The 14,716-nt window shown below is 46.1% G+C and overlaps 2 protein-coding genes and 1 long non-coding RNA gene across 7 annotated transcripts in view; 1 reads left to right on the top strand and 2 right to left on the bottom strand.

Moving 5' to 3' along the window:
- LOC105452561 (ubiquitin carboxyl-terminal hydrolase 3-like) overlaps positions 1 to 10,542 on the bottom strand; it is a 15,548-nt gene extending 5,006 nt beyond the window's left edge. Inside the window, exons 1-2 of the mRNA XM_011693771.1 lie at positions 9,925 to 10,542; positions 80 to 227 (exon numbers count right to left, since the gene is read on the bottom strand). Coding sequence (XP_011692073.1) covers positions 80 to 227; positions 9,925 to 10,021 — 245 coding nt within the window. The 5' untranslated portion in view covers positions 10,022 to 10,542. The remainder of the gene's footprint in view (positions 1 to 79; positions 228 to 9,924) is intronic.
- Positions 1,229 to 4,564, top strand: LOC105452560. Of its 5 annotated transcripts, none has more exons than XR_974752.1 (4): positions 1,229 to 2,440; positions 2,626 to 2,835; positions 2,894 to 4,125; positions 4,224 to 4,564. It is a non-coding gene; the product is annotated as an uncharacterized LOC105452560 (long non-coding RNA). The 5 variants fall into 5 exon arrangements; XR_974753.1 differs by having other exon boundaries at positions 1,234 to 2,440; positions 2,894 to 3,120; positions 3,793 to 4,564; XR_974750.1 differs by having other exon boundaries at positions 1,236 to 2,440; positions 2,894 to 4,564.
- Positions 10,543 to 12,486: 1,944 nt separating the features above from the next.
- Positions 12,487 to 13,802, bottom strand: LOC105452559 (40S ribosomal protein S17). Its single transcript, XM_011693770.1, has 3 exons — positions 13,723 to 13,802; positions 13,280 to 13,431; positions 12,487 to 12,817 (listed from the first exon to the last, which is right to left on the bottom strand). The coding sequence occupies exons 1-3, from the start codon at positions 13,723 to 13,725 to the stop codon at positions 12,580 to 12,582; spliced, it is 393 nt and encodes a 130-aa protein (XP_011692072.1). The 5' UTR covers positions 13,726 to 13,802; the 3' UTR covers positions 12,487 to 12,579.
- Between the last annotated feature and the right edge of the window lie 914 nt (positions 13,803 to 14,716).

The following is a 14,716-nucleotide window of genomic DNA, read 5'->3' as shown; positions in this document are numbered from 1 at the left end:
GAGGGGGGGGGACACGTGTAGAGACGGCAGTATATACGAAGACGCGGTGAAAGCGAAGAGAGATGCGGAGAAGACTCACCAGAATACTGCCAGGCTCTCACAGTCTATGCACACGCAGTGCTGAGTATTGGTTTCGTAGTGCTGCAACGCGTGGCCCGCCACGTATCGTCCGCAGTGCACGGATCCGCAGTGTAGACAGAGCCAGGGACTCTTCTCGGTGCCGCACACTATACACAATAACAATACAAAATGTGAATGACAGTCGCAAAACAAGCTCAATCGACGTTGCGCTATATCGATAATAAAGTAAAGAAATCGGCTATGTTACACGGGCGCGAATGTAGGACTAAAACTGTAGTTTTATTAAATCAAAGTTTTAGAAACGCATATTAAAATAATTAGTCAATCTGGATTAACGGAATTATTGTGTTGCCGATATCTTTACTGTCATCAATTTCCCGCATCAAGCTAAATAAATTACAATATTTCGTTCATGCATCCCAAAAGGCATTTGTTTCCAAGTATCACATACTCTCGTAAATGTAAATGGATGTGATGGAAACTGGTAGACTAAAGGATGCTGATGGGAATACGGATGGAAAGGTTCAGTTAGTTTACGGTACTTCATTCATTTAACGCATTTGTATACGCTGTTTAATGACAGCATCCTAAGATATTTTTACGAAAGATTATATACATGCAGAAATCTGTGAATTGTCATACGCTGTGCTTCTGTTATCAGCAGTATCATTTTAATTTCATACATATTCTCGTAGCACAGTTAACGCTAAATGTGACCATCTTATTTTTATCACAATTACAACGAATTCGATTTTCTTATAGATGAAACTCGATATAAGACGTGACCGAATTTAGCGCTATATATACTTCTATAAAATTATCTAATTTCAAAATTTTGATATAATCGATGAATTTTGATAATTGATAGAGATACCAATTCTTCTTTTAAGAGTCTCTTTTATATTCTAAAAAAACTTTTGATAAAAAAAAAAGAATTTAAAAATACCGAATGTTAATATTATATAACAATTTATCAGAATTCTTTTTATTATATTTCAATGAGGAAAGAAACCGATTTGAGTTCAAATATTTTATAAAACTAATTACTTTGAGCAGAATCTTTAAGAAAAATATCGGAAAAAATTAAAGCATGGATTAGAAAATTCTATTCGTGAAATGAAAAATAATTGGTTTTTTCCTCAAATTTCTCATTTTTGTTTTTATCGCTTTGAATATTAATTACAAGAATAAAAAATTAATCACAAGAGAAGTGTAGAACTCCACATAAATCTTTGAAAGTCCAAATCTTTATCAAATTATATAAAAATTCAGACAATGAAATAATAATTTTACAGAAGTGCTAAATATGGCGCTGCATAACGATGTATATGTAAGTTTCATTCATAATAAGCTTTTATATTATTCTTTCTTAAATAATTGCCAATAATCTGGCATATGGATCGAAACGACAACCATCCAGTCGCAGAGTGTAATGTATCTGGTGGTTGCGAAATTGCAAGTCGGCACTGCCGTGTCGTTTCGACTCGTCTCAGCTTACGTAATTCTCGCGAGACCGCGTAAAAGCGCGGGGTGCGGTAGCGAGCACGGGTTCGACACACCCCCTTCGCAGCCGATCGATCGCAAAATGTCTCAGAATTTCATCGGGCTTCGGAATCCTGGTGACTTGTAATCATTCGTCAGCTAATCGGAATCTTGTCTAGAAAACACGATTTCTAAACTTATTTTCGCAGATATCAAGAGAGAAGGAGCGAAATCTCGAGTTATTTAATGTTATAATTATGCAAACAAGATTCAACATTATGTAACAAGAAATACATTTTTGATGATTGTTGAATATAAAGGTCTGTATTAAAATTAAATTAAAAAATCAATAATTGTATCTTTTCATTTTTCGAGTAAGGACATAATTCCCGTGTGAATTACAAGAGACAAACAACTGCGAAATTATAAAATGACGAGCGCTCAAAATCGGATGACTGGAATCCACTGATTCAGGACATCGGAAGGCAACAAATCTGTCAGCGCTTTACATATGCAGACGAATTCAAATTCGCATGCGAAAACTTGGCGTAATCTCTCACCGAATTATTTCCCAAAAGCAATCGCGTTATCCCAAAGTATTTGCGAACAATGATCTTATACAACGGGGGGAGGGGAGGAGAAGGAGACCTTCCCTAGAACGCAATTAAAAAAGCGCGAACGCGCGAAAAGTGAAACGCCGAAAGTTCGTGCACCGGAAATCTGATCTCGCCGAAGGTCATTCCTATCTGGGGAGTCATGTTCGTTTTCGGTACCGATGTATAAGGAAGCCATAAAACAGTGTTATATCGACACGTTTTAATCAGCAACTCGTTGCTATGAGAATCTTGTGGCGAAGAATAGGAAGGAGCGAAATCGAGTAGGTTCAGTTCGCGATAAAATCTCATTTTAAACGACAAGTTTTCCTTAAAGATTGCTAGAGTAAAGTATCCTCTTATAACTTTCATTTTAATTTGCAAATATATTTCAAACAATCATTTTTCATTAAGATACAAAAAAGTCTTTATTATTAGAAAAAAAATATATGTTTTGTAATTCTCTTAGAATTATCAAAGGCAAATAAAAAGATTCTTCAGCAAATAATATCTCACGGACAAGCTGTTTAATGCTGCAAATATAAATTATGCAGCAGATTGGCTAACGTAAGACATAAATATCGCTATCAAATAAATGATCTTATCATTGATATTACATTGTGCAATGGTACATGTTCTCAAATTAACTTCATATATACTCGCAGGCGGATAGTAGAAGGTATGATCTAAAAAGAAACTATGGAACATATTCTTAAATTAACTTTCTTCATATATAGGTATATACTTGCAGATGGATAGTAAGAGATATGATCTAAAAAGAAACTATTTCACTTAAAATTAATTAACCGAAGATGATGGATACGAATTAACTTTATCGTCTGATCGAAATTACACACTTCAATATTTCCTACTGATGTACGAATAAAGAATGTTGTTTAGCACATCATTACTGCTGATGTCTGCTAGAAATCGTTGTCGTAGGAGCGACGTGGATGGCACGACGGTACAGCTCCGACCGTTCAATGTGTCATCGCAGATAACGAACAAACCGTAACGAGGAATGTTATCGGACGAAAAATGTATATACTTTCACGGCGACAGCGCGCGCGACGTCGTTCGTACAAGCACATTCGTTCATTCATTCAATGTCCGCTTGTTCAATAAAACGATCTAGTAGATCCTCGCGGATGTTCCTCGTGAATTGTCAGAGTAACTATTATTGCGAGCGAGATAACGACAATGAACGAGAGGGAAGTGATTAAATAACAAAATCTTATTTAAATATAAGTAAATCTCCCTTCCTCCTTCGTCGTTTTAAGTCGACGGTCGAGTAATAGTAAAAATATTTCAAGTCGCACGTTGAAAACTAACAATGAATGCTGTACGATAAACTTGTTTAAAGTTATATGAAAAAAGAAATCGAAATGGAAACATCTTTTGTTGAAGTAAAATTCAAAATTTTGAAAAAATCATATAGAAGATTGTCTGTTTAACCGAAACTAAATAAAAATTTTACTCTTGGAGAAAAGAAGTTAATAAATTTATAATTAACGTAATATACATACAGCACATAAATTTTCTGCGAATGACTCTCTTTTATTTATAATAATGTGACATTTACAAAATTTCGCGAAAACACGCTCCTTGAAAATTATTGAATCATCCGTAAGAATAGAGAGGAGATGGAGAGAGGAACATGGAAATGCACGAGTAACACGCGAGGACTATACATCGCGTCGTAAACACATAATTCACAGTTTTTCAATCGCAAATCATCGTCGGTCCTCAAGCGAAACAGCGACACAGTGACACGATCGATGATTAAACTCCGAGAATTATTTTCGGGAATTGCGTCAGCGAGTTGCACGGACGTCAGCGGTGAACCAGAAATCGAGTGTTCCGATCGCACGGCAAAATTGTGACGATCGGGACTACATCGATTGTCATGGAGTACCGTCGAGGCACGAGAGAGAGAGGAAGTAGCTACTTGAAGGAACGAGTGTATCAGGTATAGCTTTCTTCCTCTTTATCTCACTATCCAACTTTGTAACGTTCCGATTCCGCCATGCCTATATGAACGTCGACGACGTCGTTGTCACCCGAAAGTCGACGTCGTTGATATAGCATTGATGTATAGCATCGTCTCTCGTCGACGAACTGGAGGACGAGATATTGCGAGACGACTGAAAGAGCGACGGAAGAGAGAAGTTCATCGATGAGACCGTGACATTTGTTCGGTCAAAAAATCGATACGTTAACTTATCCGGAAACCGCAATTGCAGCTTGCGCAAATAACCGAATTATCTTCTATTGTACAGATTGTAATTATACAATTCTAAGTATAATAATTATAGATAATAATTAAACAATATTACATCAGATTATGATAATTATAAAAAATTATCGTGATTTAAATAAAGTATCACAAAACACGTTTTTCTCATTTATACTTGTGCCTCCAAATAATTGGCAATTGTGTGAGAAAATATATACTTAAATGGTTATTTTAGAAATATGAAAAACTTCTGCGTTCCGAAAGAATCATCAAAATTTTTTAGCGCACTCGCGTGTACTATTTGGCAGCCTAATAGCAGGCTTATCGACACCTCGCGTCGCAATGAGAGAGATAAGCTGCCTGCGCCGAAAAAAGGCACTCGATAACGCGGAGCAAAGTATATCTGCGTGAGGAGAACGGCAACGAAGTACAAGCGTCTTCGCTCTCGCAGCGAGCTGTCCGATCAGCAACACGGCGCGATTATCGATTTTGCAATGTTGTGCAGTCGAAGGTAGGCAGCCTGCAACCAGCAACCAGCAGCAGCCGCAGCAGCTGTAGCAGCACGGGAAAAGCGACGGCGGAAGAGGGGCGGCGGCGCGGACCGAGGGTCCTTTTATAGTGCGTAAGGGGCGATACTTCTTTTTCCTCTCTTTCTCTCTCTCTCTCTCTCTCTCTCTCTCTCTCTCTCCGCCTCTCGTGCTCTCAGCCGGCGCGGAAAACACGCGGCGACCACCGCTGCCGGCGCGATTCCACAGAGGCATTTAAATCGATCCACCGCCGGATACGTCGCGATTCGCCGAGCGTGAACCGCTCTCTCGCCCGGTTTCTCGCGACGCTAATCGCGACGCCACGTTCTCGCGAGAGGAGAGAGATAACGCGCGACAGGAACAATTTCTCAGAAACGAGTCTTGACGCTCTTGTTCGAAGTATTTATTTACGTAATACTGATGCCACGTTGAATGATGTCGCTGAGGAATAGTACTGTGTGTAATGAAGTATAATCATGGAATTTAATTGGGAGCAAAGTAGGAAGCAATGTATTCAGGTATCATCGCAATAAATGTTAGAAGACGTAATATCGGAACGGGATCGTGTAAATTAAATATTTATCAGAAATAGAAATTTAAAACAATAATTCTTTCGATATTTAATTAAAAATAAAAGTTAAAAATAATCACTCTCATCAATTAAAAAATTATATTTGAATAATTGCAAGTAAAATTCACGTGTTAAGCATATTATTTTAGAATCAATGCTATCGGTAAAAAATGTCGATTTTTATATAATATATCTACGTGTCGATGGCCATCCTTGGGAGACAGCCGTGACGCGCCGAAAGTATACCTACTACGAATCCCAGTGGCTATCGCCGATAGCACCATGTTGAGTAATCAAACGTCCGCGAGGAGGAAAGTGTGCGTTCGTCCGTCCGTCCGTCCGTCGGGATACTGACTCATCGCCAGTGACGTATCTATCATCTTCTGTACAACACGATGTATTATTCACGTGTGTGGTGCTCTTTGTGCCTGTTGTAAACCTATCTATCGCATGTGCATTTCTATTTTGCACCTATTTTGCCGTGGTCGAAGATAATCCTTTCAGTTATCTTCATGTGAATCCGTCTTTAGATTTATGTCGAAAGTTTCACCTCAGCGACGAACAATCGGCCTTTATTCCATCCAATAAACATAACAATAGACAAACATCTTCCTTCATTCAGTCAATAGAAAGAAAATGATGCCAACGAGAATAACAGAACAGCTAGAATAAAATTGATAGTGCAACTGGAATATTTGGGCCTCGACGCGAGATTTCTCTTTTTCCTATTAATTAATAGATAACGTCATTCTAGTTTAAAATAGAGCTCGATTCGTGTTTGCGCCTATCGCCAGCTTATAGTTATAATTCCGCGAAATTAACCCATGTGTTCTTTTCGCGTTTATCTCGAATAATAACAGCATCCTTTCTCTCTTTTCCCCCCTCTAGTTTATCTATCTAAATATGATATATTTCTTTCCTACTCTCTATAGTTCCGTCTCTTCTAACTCGTCTTTCCACTGCTTGTAAAGCGATTGCAGTCCACGAGTGATAGATAATCGCAGGAAAACATTCATGAGTTGTAGATACGACAGCGAAATGGATAAAACGAAAAGATTATGATTTATGACACATTCGAGTTGAAAAACTCAAAGTTCAGGTGGTTCAATGGAAATTTAATGTAACGATCGCATCTACACGACTATACATTTGCGTCATTACTATCTTTCTTTATATGCGTGCACAATTTGACATAGAAAAGCTTCCATGGAATTTGATTAAAAATCGCAAGATAAATTTTCCAGACACCTGACGTGAAAAACTGACACTTCACGACGGCCTCCCTGTGTCATCGAACTCCACCAAAGCTATTGTGTTTTATCTGCATCTCCCTTCGTTGCCCACGCCCGAAATTAACGGCAGCCTGTTCCTCTCGTTGCTGACTGTTACGCTTCCTACCGCGATGTCTCCCCCCCCCCTCCTCCCCCCACCATCCGTGTCGCGGCGAGAAGAAAGACGCACCGCCGCAACTCCCGGCCGTAACAAGCGGCTGGCTCGAAAATCGCAGTCGACTCTACCAACGTCATTCGAGCCGCAAGTGTATACGAGACTGGTAGCGGTATAGAGCAAGTTGCTCGCGCCCATCTGTCGTTCTATTTCCGTCAGAAAAAAAGGAGCAATAATCGGCGCCGATGAGATCGGTCATGAGAGATGATCTTACCGATTTAATTATTGTATCATACGCCTTGTCACGCGCTGACGCGAGAATTTTCAGTTCGGAAGGAGTAACGTGGCAAGTGGATCTATAGTTAGAAGTGAAAAAATATGTTTCTCACTTTGCTCCTCCGTTATCTTTTGTTGTGCAAACAAAACGGCTATCGCGCTTCAGTATATTTGACGGCTTATTAATAAGCACTCCTGCTCGGCATTCTCCCACAATCAGACTTTAGATTACTCAAAGACACACTATGCAATCACCGTTGCTTTTCGAGCAAATATTATAGCTTCTCATTAGTAGTAGTTAACCGCAATTAACCAAATTTTCTTTCTTCACCCAACCAAGATTTCCTAAGATAGAAAAGGAGCAGAAAGAGAGAGAGAGAGAGGAAGTATATTTCACTGCAGTCAGACTGAGAGCGGATGTCGCGAACCGCTCGAAGTCGTCGGTGGCATCGATTAATGTACATAAAATATTGACCGCGAAGACGCGAATCGCCGTACGGAATTAGCTTAGCCGGGCGGAGTCACGGGCGTACTTTGCAACTTCAATTGCGCCGATCCATGGGAGTTTCGCGAGGGGGAGAGGGACGGAAGGTGGGGAGGGGCAGACGGCGTGGACGCGCAAGGGGAGAAAAAACACATACGTTTCGGATAAATATAGTCCCGAGGTCGCGTAAAGAGAAAGGAAGGAGCTCGCGCCACGAAGCACCGGAGAGGAGATAGCACCAGGATTCGGGGAAGCGAACCTCCTCATGCCGGTCGGTCGTGGCCGTCGTGGATTTCACGGCCTCCGAGGACGGCCACGCTCGCTCCTCTCGAGCGATTGTCGACGGTCTCGTCCTCCCCCCCCCGCCCCTTCCCGTCTCTCGTCTCTATTACTCCGGCCCCCCTCCTCCCGCTCCCCTCCGGTCCTGTCGTGCATTGTCTCGTAAACGCCGGCCACTTCAACACAACTCCGCGCAGCGGTCAGCGATAATACTTATCCGCTGCTCTGAGTTCTGTAATCTGCAAACGACTGTTTTGCGACCAATACCAACGCGGGTTTGGGAATGTGTTTTTTCGGCTCGGCTGACGAAACCGTTCCTACCACAACGTCGCGTCCGACGGCTTAATGACGGCTTAATAATCCTCCATTTTCTTCCGTGCTCCACGGAAGAGTTCCACGAAGAAGAGAAAGAGAGCTGAGAGAGACAGATCGGCGAAACCTCGTTTTCAATATAACTAAACTGTTTACGGCAACGTCTCCCCCACGTCTCTATAGTATCCCCCCTTGTAATGACCGTTGTCCGTGTATCTTTAAATCGATAGCTCGGAGCTAGGCACGACCAATGTCACTGTCTGACTCGGCGAACGAAGGTCCTATATATCCCCGCGCTCATATACGTCCCCCTTCTTTCTCTATATACCCGCTGGCAGAATCGACATCGATTGCGGCCCATCGAAATTTCCGCACGGACGATTCCACGATATTCTCGTATTTTTTTTTTCTTTCTGCCGCTCCTTCTCTCTTTCCTCTTCGACGTGGAGATTCTCGCGACGAGTGCCGGTCGCGGGAGTCGCAGCGACGGCGACGGCGGTAGCGGCGGTAGCGGCGTCGGCGGCGGCGGCGGCGGCGGCGGCGGCGGCGTCGGCAGCGGTAGCGGACTGTTAGCCGGCGAGTTCTAATGACGGTGGATCTTAGGGCCAGCTGATTAGTGCCGTCTGGTATTGATTTTCCAATGACGGCCGCGCGGCGCATACTGAACTCCCAGCAGGACGACGACGCACACGCGCACAGCACCGTCACCGCTGCCGCTGCCGCCGCCGCCGCCGCTGCCGCTGCTGCCGCCGCCGCCACCTCCACCACTGCCACCAACACCACCACCATCGTCACTAACCACGCCGCCGTCGCGCTCTCGCGCGCGTAACGAGTCATGGGACCACGAACACGCCGTGCGAGAGCGAGCAGGCACACACCGATGCACATCTACAAACTCATGTTACACCACTCGCTCGCTCGCGTCTCACGCGTGCAAATCGTTCAGAAAGAGAGAGAGAGAAAGAGAGTGCGGGAAAGGGAGAGAGAAAGAGAGCGTGGGTATACGTATGCACGCACACACAGCCGGGTCGATGAGTTCGATCCGCTATACTTCGCTCGTTCGTTGCTTCGTGCGTCAAACGGGGAGAATCCGAGACGGCCGAACGATAAGCGGCGCGGCGTCGCGAAAATGCACACGGGTGACACGCACGAGAGCGACGCGGACGCGTCGGGTGCTTTTCCCGAGGGAAATAGCGGCGATCCGCTTCGTCTCGTCTCGTCTCGGCTACGACGGCTCAAGGCCGCGAGAGGAACGGCCGGGGCCTGGGTCACGAGAGAGACGGAACACGAGCGAGGAACGTAGCGCACACGAGAGCGGAGAGACGAGAGAAAGGGACAGGGGGACGGGGGGGGGAGAGAGCGAGAAAGAGAGAGAGAGAGCTGGGTTTGCGAGCGTGTCGCTTACGTATGTGTGCGCGCGTCCCGATCGTCGTGCGGATTCGCGAGAGGAAGAGCAGAGTAAAGCGGAGCGAGAGACAAGGGTCGAGCCGAGGAAAAGAAAGGGGAAGGAGAGACCCTAGGTTCCGAGAGACGAGCCGGCTCCCCTATCCATCCATCCATCCATCCATCCATCCATCCATCTCTATCATTCCCTAACGCTCTCTTTCTCTCTCTCTCTCTCTCCCCGTCTCGGCCGAGCTGGCTTGGAATCGTAGTGTAGTAGAAGGCACTCTCCGAGGCTTTGTACGAGTCCCTACCTGCGCAGACGAACGGCAGATCCTTCACAGCACAGCCCGATCCATCTACGTTGTCATCGCCAAATCGCACGCTCTGCGCGAGGTGCGGGCACTCCATGTTTTCTTCAGGCACGCTTCTCCACGAGGCCTCCGTGGCCACCTCGTCGTGGCTGCTCCCGTCGTCGCCGTCGTCGTCGTCGTGGTAGTCGTCGTCGTCGTACGAGCGTTCACGAGACAGTCCGTCTTTCTCTTTTTCCACAACGGGGCGGTGGACGAGGATCGGGCTAGGGGGAAAGGGCAGGGACGAGGGGGGGACAGGAGAGACGGGAGAGGAGACAGAGGAGGAGGATGAGGAGGAGGAGGGAGATGGGGTAGGTCTCGGTAAAGGGCGAGGGGGTACACCGCCGTGGGGTAGACTCCGGAACGGGGAACGGTGGTGGCGTGGTCTAGAGGCGGGGTACACGCTGCGGTGCCCCGTGATATCCGTCACATAGCGCGGTGGTAGCGAGGACACTGTTACGTCGCCTTTAATGAAAAGGAAAAGAAAAAAAATTTGCGAGCGGGGACGACGTGCGTGACGACGTTGAGGACCGTCGCTCCCGTTGCGCAGCGTACGACTTACTGAGAGGCGGCGCGCAACGCAACGCGGCGAGAGCGAGCGGACGAGGAGCGGAGCGGAGCGGACGGTTCGGTTCTCGGAGCAAGCGAGCCGTGCGAGCGAGCGAGCGAGCGAGCGAACCAACGAACGAACGAACGAACGAGCGAGCAAACGAGTGCGAGAAGAGAACGGCGGTGCGGCCGACTGGCCCCGACTGCCGACCGAGCGCGACCGAGCTGCGTAGAGCTCGGTTCTGCCGGTGGTCGGCCCACCTCCAGAGCCACAGACCACTAATAGTCGACTGACTCTCTCACCAGCCGGCCGTGTGTGCCTGTGCGGCCGCCTCTCCTCTCCTCTCCTGTCCCCCGGAGCAGATCCGACGAAGCGCGCCCCGACGTTCTCGTCGCCGCCGTTTCCTTCTAGCGCTCTCTCTTTCCCACGGCCGGGCCGTCGCGCCCTTTCTTCCGCCGTCTCGCTCTCCTCTCCTCTCTCTCTCACACTCTTTCCGCGTCGCCGCGACGAGGCCGACGAGGTTGCGCTAGGTCCTCCTAGCCTTGGATCGCGGCTAGGGCTAGAGGGTCGTGCGCAGCCTCGCGCACGGCCCGACCAGGGCCGGACCTTCGCCGAGGGCACGGGGAAACCCTTTCCCGTCGCCGAACGCGTATTTATCGAGCGCGCGCAAACGCCGAATTTATACCGCGAGACCTGCACCGAGACCAAGCCAAGCCAAGCGCGCCCCCGGTTGGATTCGAATCGATCCCCCGGTAAAATCGCTGCGCAACGGGAACACGACGAGCGGCGGCACGCGAGGGAGACGCGAGATTTACGAGAGTTCACTGCGTTTGCCCACCGATCGGGAGGTACTTGCGTATCACGCGAATCACCGACGAATGAAGTCTCACTTCACTTCGTTCTGTTGAACGCACGTTGGTAGGAACGGAGTTCCCTCTCGATGCCGGACCGTTTCGCGTTTGCCAAGAACCCGATTTCGCGTTAACGCTGCAGATACATCGTCCCCCCTCCCCCCTGCCCTCTCATCAGCGTACAGCGGAGCATTGTTAGAGAACCAGATCACCGGGGGATAAAAGACGCGAGGGAATCCCCGCATCATGTCACGACGAGGCTCCGCTTAGGCGCCGAGAAACGTTCGAGCTGCACCTGGCCTGGCCGATGCAACGAGGCCAGGGATGTAGTCGTAACCCTCCTGTTCCTCGCCGCGGTGCGGCCTCGCGCACGACGTCGTCGCGAGAGATAGACAGACCGCGAGCTTAGCAGAACCAGTTCTCTAAAACGGTGACAATACCCAGGCGCCTTAAGAGCGGTGAGACGCGGTCGATATCGTCGCGGGGGGTAGGGAGGGGGACCGCGACCGGCGAGACCGTCGACGCGGGCGTAATAAAAACCGACACTCGGCTCCCCCGATAAATTGACGATTTGACGCGCGCGGGCGATCGTCGGCGGATGATCCTGACATTGGCGCACATGTGCCGCAATGAGATTATCCGTACGTCTGTGTGTGCGCGCGGAGATCCGCGGGTCGTAGGATCGCCAGGGGGGGGGGGAGGCCAGCACGGGTGACGATTATGCCTCACATGGCGGATCGCGGCGGACGGGAGCAGACGTTTTCGGCCCAAAACGCGCTTGGGCGCACGGTGTGAAACGAACGATTATCGCATGCGTTTTCCAGTGCGATTAAAATGGCCGACTGAGCGCACGCGCGCTGCTGTTCGCTCGGCCTCTCTTCCTTTTTTTTCCCCCTCGAGATGCACTTGTAAATCGTATCATTTTCAATTCCTTTCCAATGTTCGTCACGTCATCGAAGACATTCGATCAATAAAGATACACCTCCTTTCAAATTATAAAACTACATCCAGTCTTGAACAGCTTTTTAAAGGACTCGGAACGGATGGTTGAGGTTATAAATTAATCGACATTAGGACTCGAGGTTCACTATAAGAAAAAAAGCAAAATACTCTGACAATAAGTAGCACGCGTGTCGTGAGTGTTAGTTCGCAAATTTATTTGAAAAGTGCAAGACCAACCATTGTTTTTTTTTCTTAATAATGTGAAGAAGATATTTAATTTCGTCTGCTAAATTGTGGGACAGGCTGTGTGAGTTGGAGTCCGGTGATGTTGTTGAACTCTAGCATCTTCAACATCTCCTTGGTCTCTGGATCGACCTCGATGATGTCGTGCTCCAAAGCGGAGACCTCAGGAACATAGTTGTCACGGCGTTCCCGCTCTTCCTCCTGCAGCTTGATGGAGATACCCCGTACCTGACTGTGCCTCAACCTCTTCATCAGGTGAGTAACAAATCTAGCGGTAATTAAAATGCGATTGTTAAAACATTACTATAGAAAATCCACGTAATACGAGTAACGTAGGGATATAGCTATAAAAGTACTCGATACAACAAACATTGCAATAAATCTATGTGGAATTGCAATAATTACATTATTGTAGCACAACCTCAATCGTAATCAAATAATTATTGTGCTATATTCAACCTGGCGTTAAACCTGATGGTGTTTTCCTTTGAGATTGCACTCGCACAGTATTTCCACAAGAACAACGTTCAAATCTATGTAAGAAGGCAGTGCAGATTTTAACATTCTCTTATGAAAACACCGCACAAATGCAATCCCAAGGCAGAACGCCATGAATATTAATTATTTCTAATGTCTATCACGAAAAGTAATGAATATAACAAAACTTCACGGTTAGTTGATAAAATGAGTTTCGAGAAGTGAGATCTCTTTAACATTGCTATGCACTTACCCAGCAATCTTGTTGCGCAAGGATTTGCTAGGGATAATAGCGATTTCCTCGCATATCCTCTTGTTCGTATGGAAATCCAAGGTGAGACGTGGATAGTACTTCTCGATAATGAGCTTCGCGGCCTTTTTGACCGTCTTCGTTCGCACACGACTCTGCAAATTGTGGAAAGGCAATATGAATCAACAATGCCGAAGCAGCGCAATACATATGATTTTATTATGCACAATTGTTGTGGGTCGCACTGTCGAGAGACACGAACATAACCTAAATCTAAAGTCGCGATGCTTCGCGCGTTATCAAAGTGGCTCGTGGCCGATTAATATTCGCACTCCCGGGTCAAGTGAAGGATATACGGAACGAACGCGCAGAAATCACCGGCGATTTTTCACGGATCGCCACAAATTTTCGTGGATTAAGATTAAAATTTGTCGTGGCATACGAACCATGTTGGCGTAGACACCGGAAAGAGTAACGAATTGAAACGCGAAAGGAAGAGAGGAGAATCGACGACGACGTCTCGCGCCGATGCTGTCGACGACAGACGGAGAAATTGCGAACTTATGTGAACGTTACCGCCAGGGTAAAAAGCAGTCGAGAAATTACCATATGCGATAGTGTGCACGAATGATAATGAAGGAAATACAATTTTGCGAGAAATATCTCGGTGGTATACGTGTAGATAAAGTTCGCTTTATTATCCGCAGACGCAGATTTAAATTTTTGTCGATATTACAGTAAAAAAAATTTTGAAAAATAAATTCTAAAATTGCGATTTATAGATATATAATTTATATATTTGTGACCAAGCCACGAAGATTTTCCAACTCTTTCAACATTAATTTTAAATAAAATTTAAATAATGGAACGTAATATATATTTCTACGGAATTGAAAATTTTTTAATTCGATATAATTAATTTTCGATAATGAAAAACAGACATCTGTTTTATATCAAGATATTTAGAGAAAATTAATTTAGGTAATGCTGCAATTTAATGCACAATTTCCGACATCTAGTGGCATTATTGGAAGAATTGAAAATTCTCGCTTGACGGATAAAATATCAAACGTTCGATTTTATTTTTCGTCCGACTCGATCGTTGTCTAAACTTTATCTCTGAAAGATGTCGCCAACGGCAGTAAGTACGCGGATCGCGGCTTTGGCGTGCAACATTCGCGAAGCATCGTCTCTCCGCTTTTTGTATTTTACCACGCACGTGCGTTTCCCTCGATCACGAACGACGAAATAATACGCGCAGACGATAATTTACGAGCCGAGGTCAAGGAGCGATCAAAACAATTCTTCGAATTCGAGTGGCAGTACGGAGTTCCTTGAATTTTCGGCATGGAGGGGGGGTGGGGAGGGGGCGATGCGCGCACGAAGGAAAAAAGTCGTCGACGGTAGCGATGTTTGTGCGTGGGGAATTGCGCGAGGGAG

This window comes from Wasmannia auropunctata, unplaced genomic scaffold (genome assembly GCF_000956235.1).
Source record: "Wasmannia auropunctata unplaced genomic scaffold, wasmannia.A_1.0 LD336029.1, whole genome shotgun sequence".
In the NCBI taxonomy this organism is placed as follows: Eukaryota; Metazoa; Arthropoda; class Insecta; order Hymenoptera; family Formicidae; genus Wasmannia; species Wasmannia auropunctata.
The sequence above is the reverse complement of the archived record's forward strand: the minus strand, read 5'-3'. Positions and strand labels throughout refer to the sequence as shown.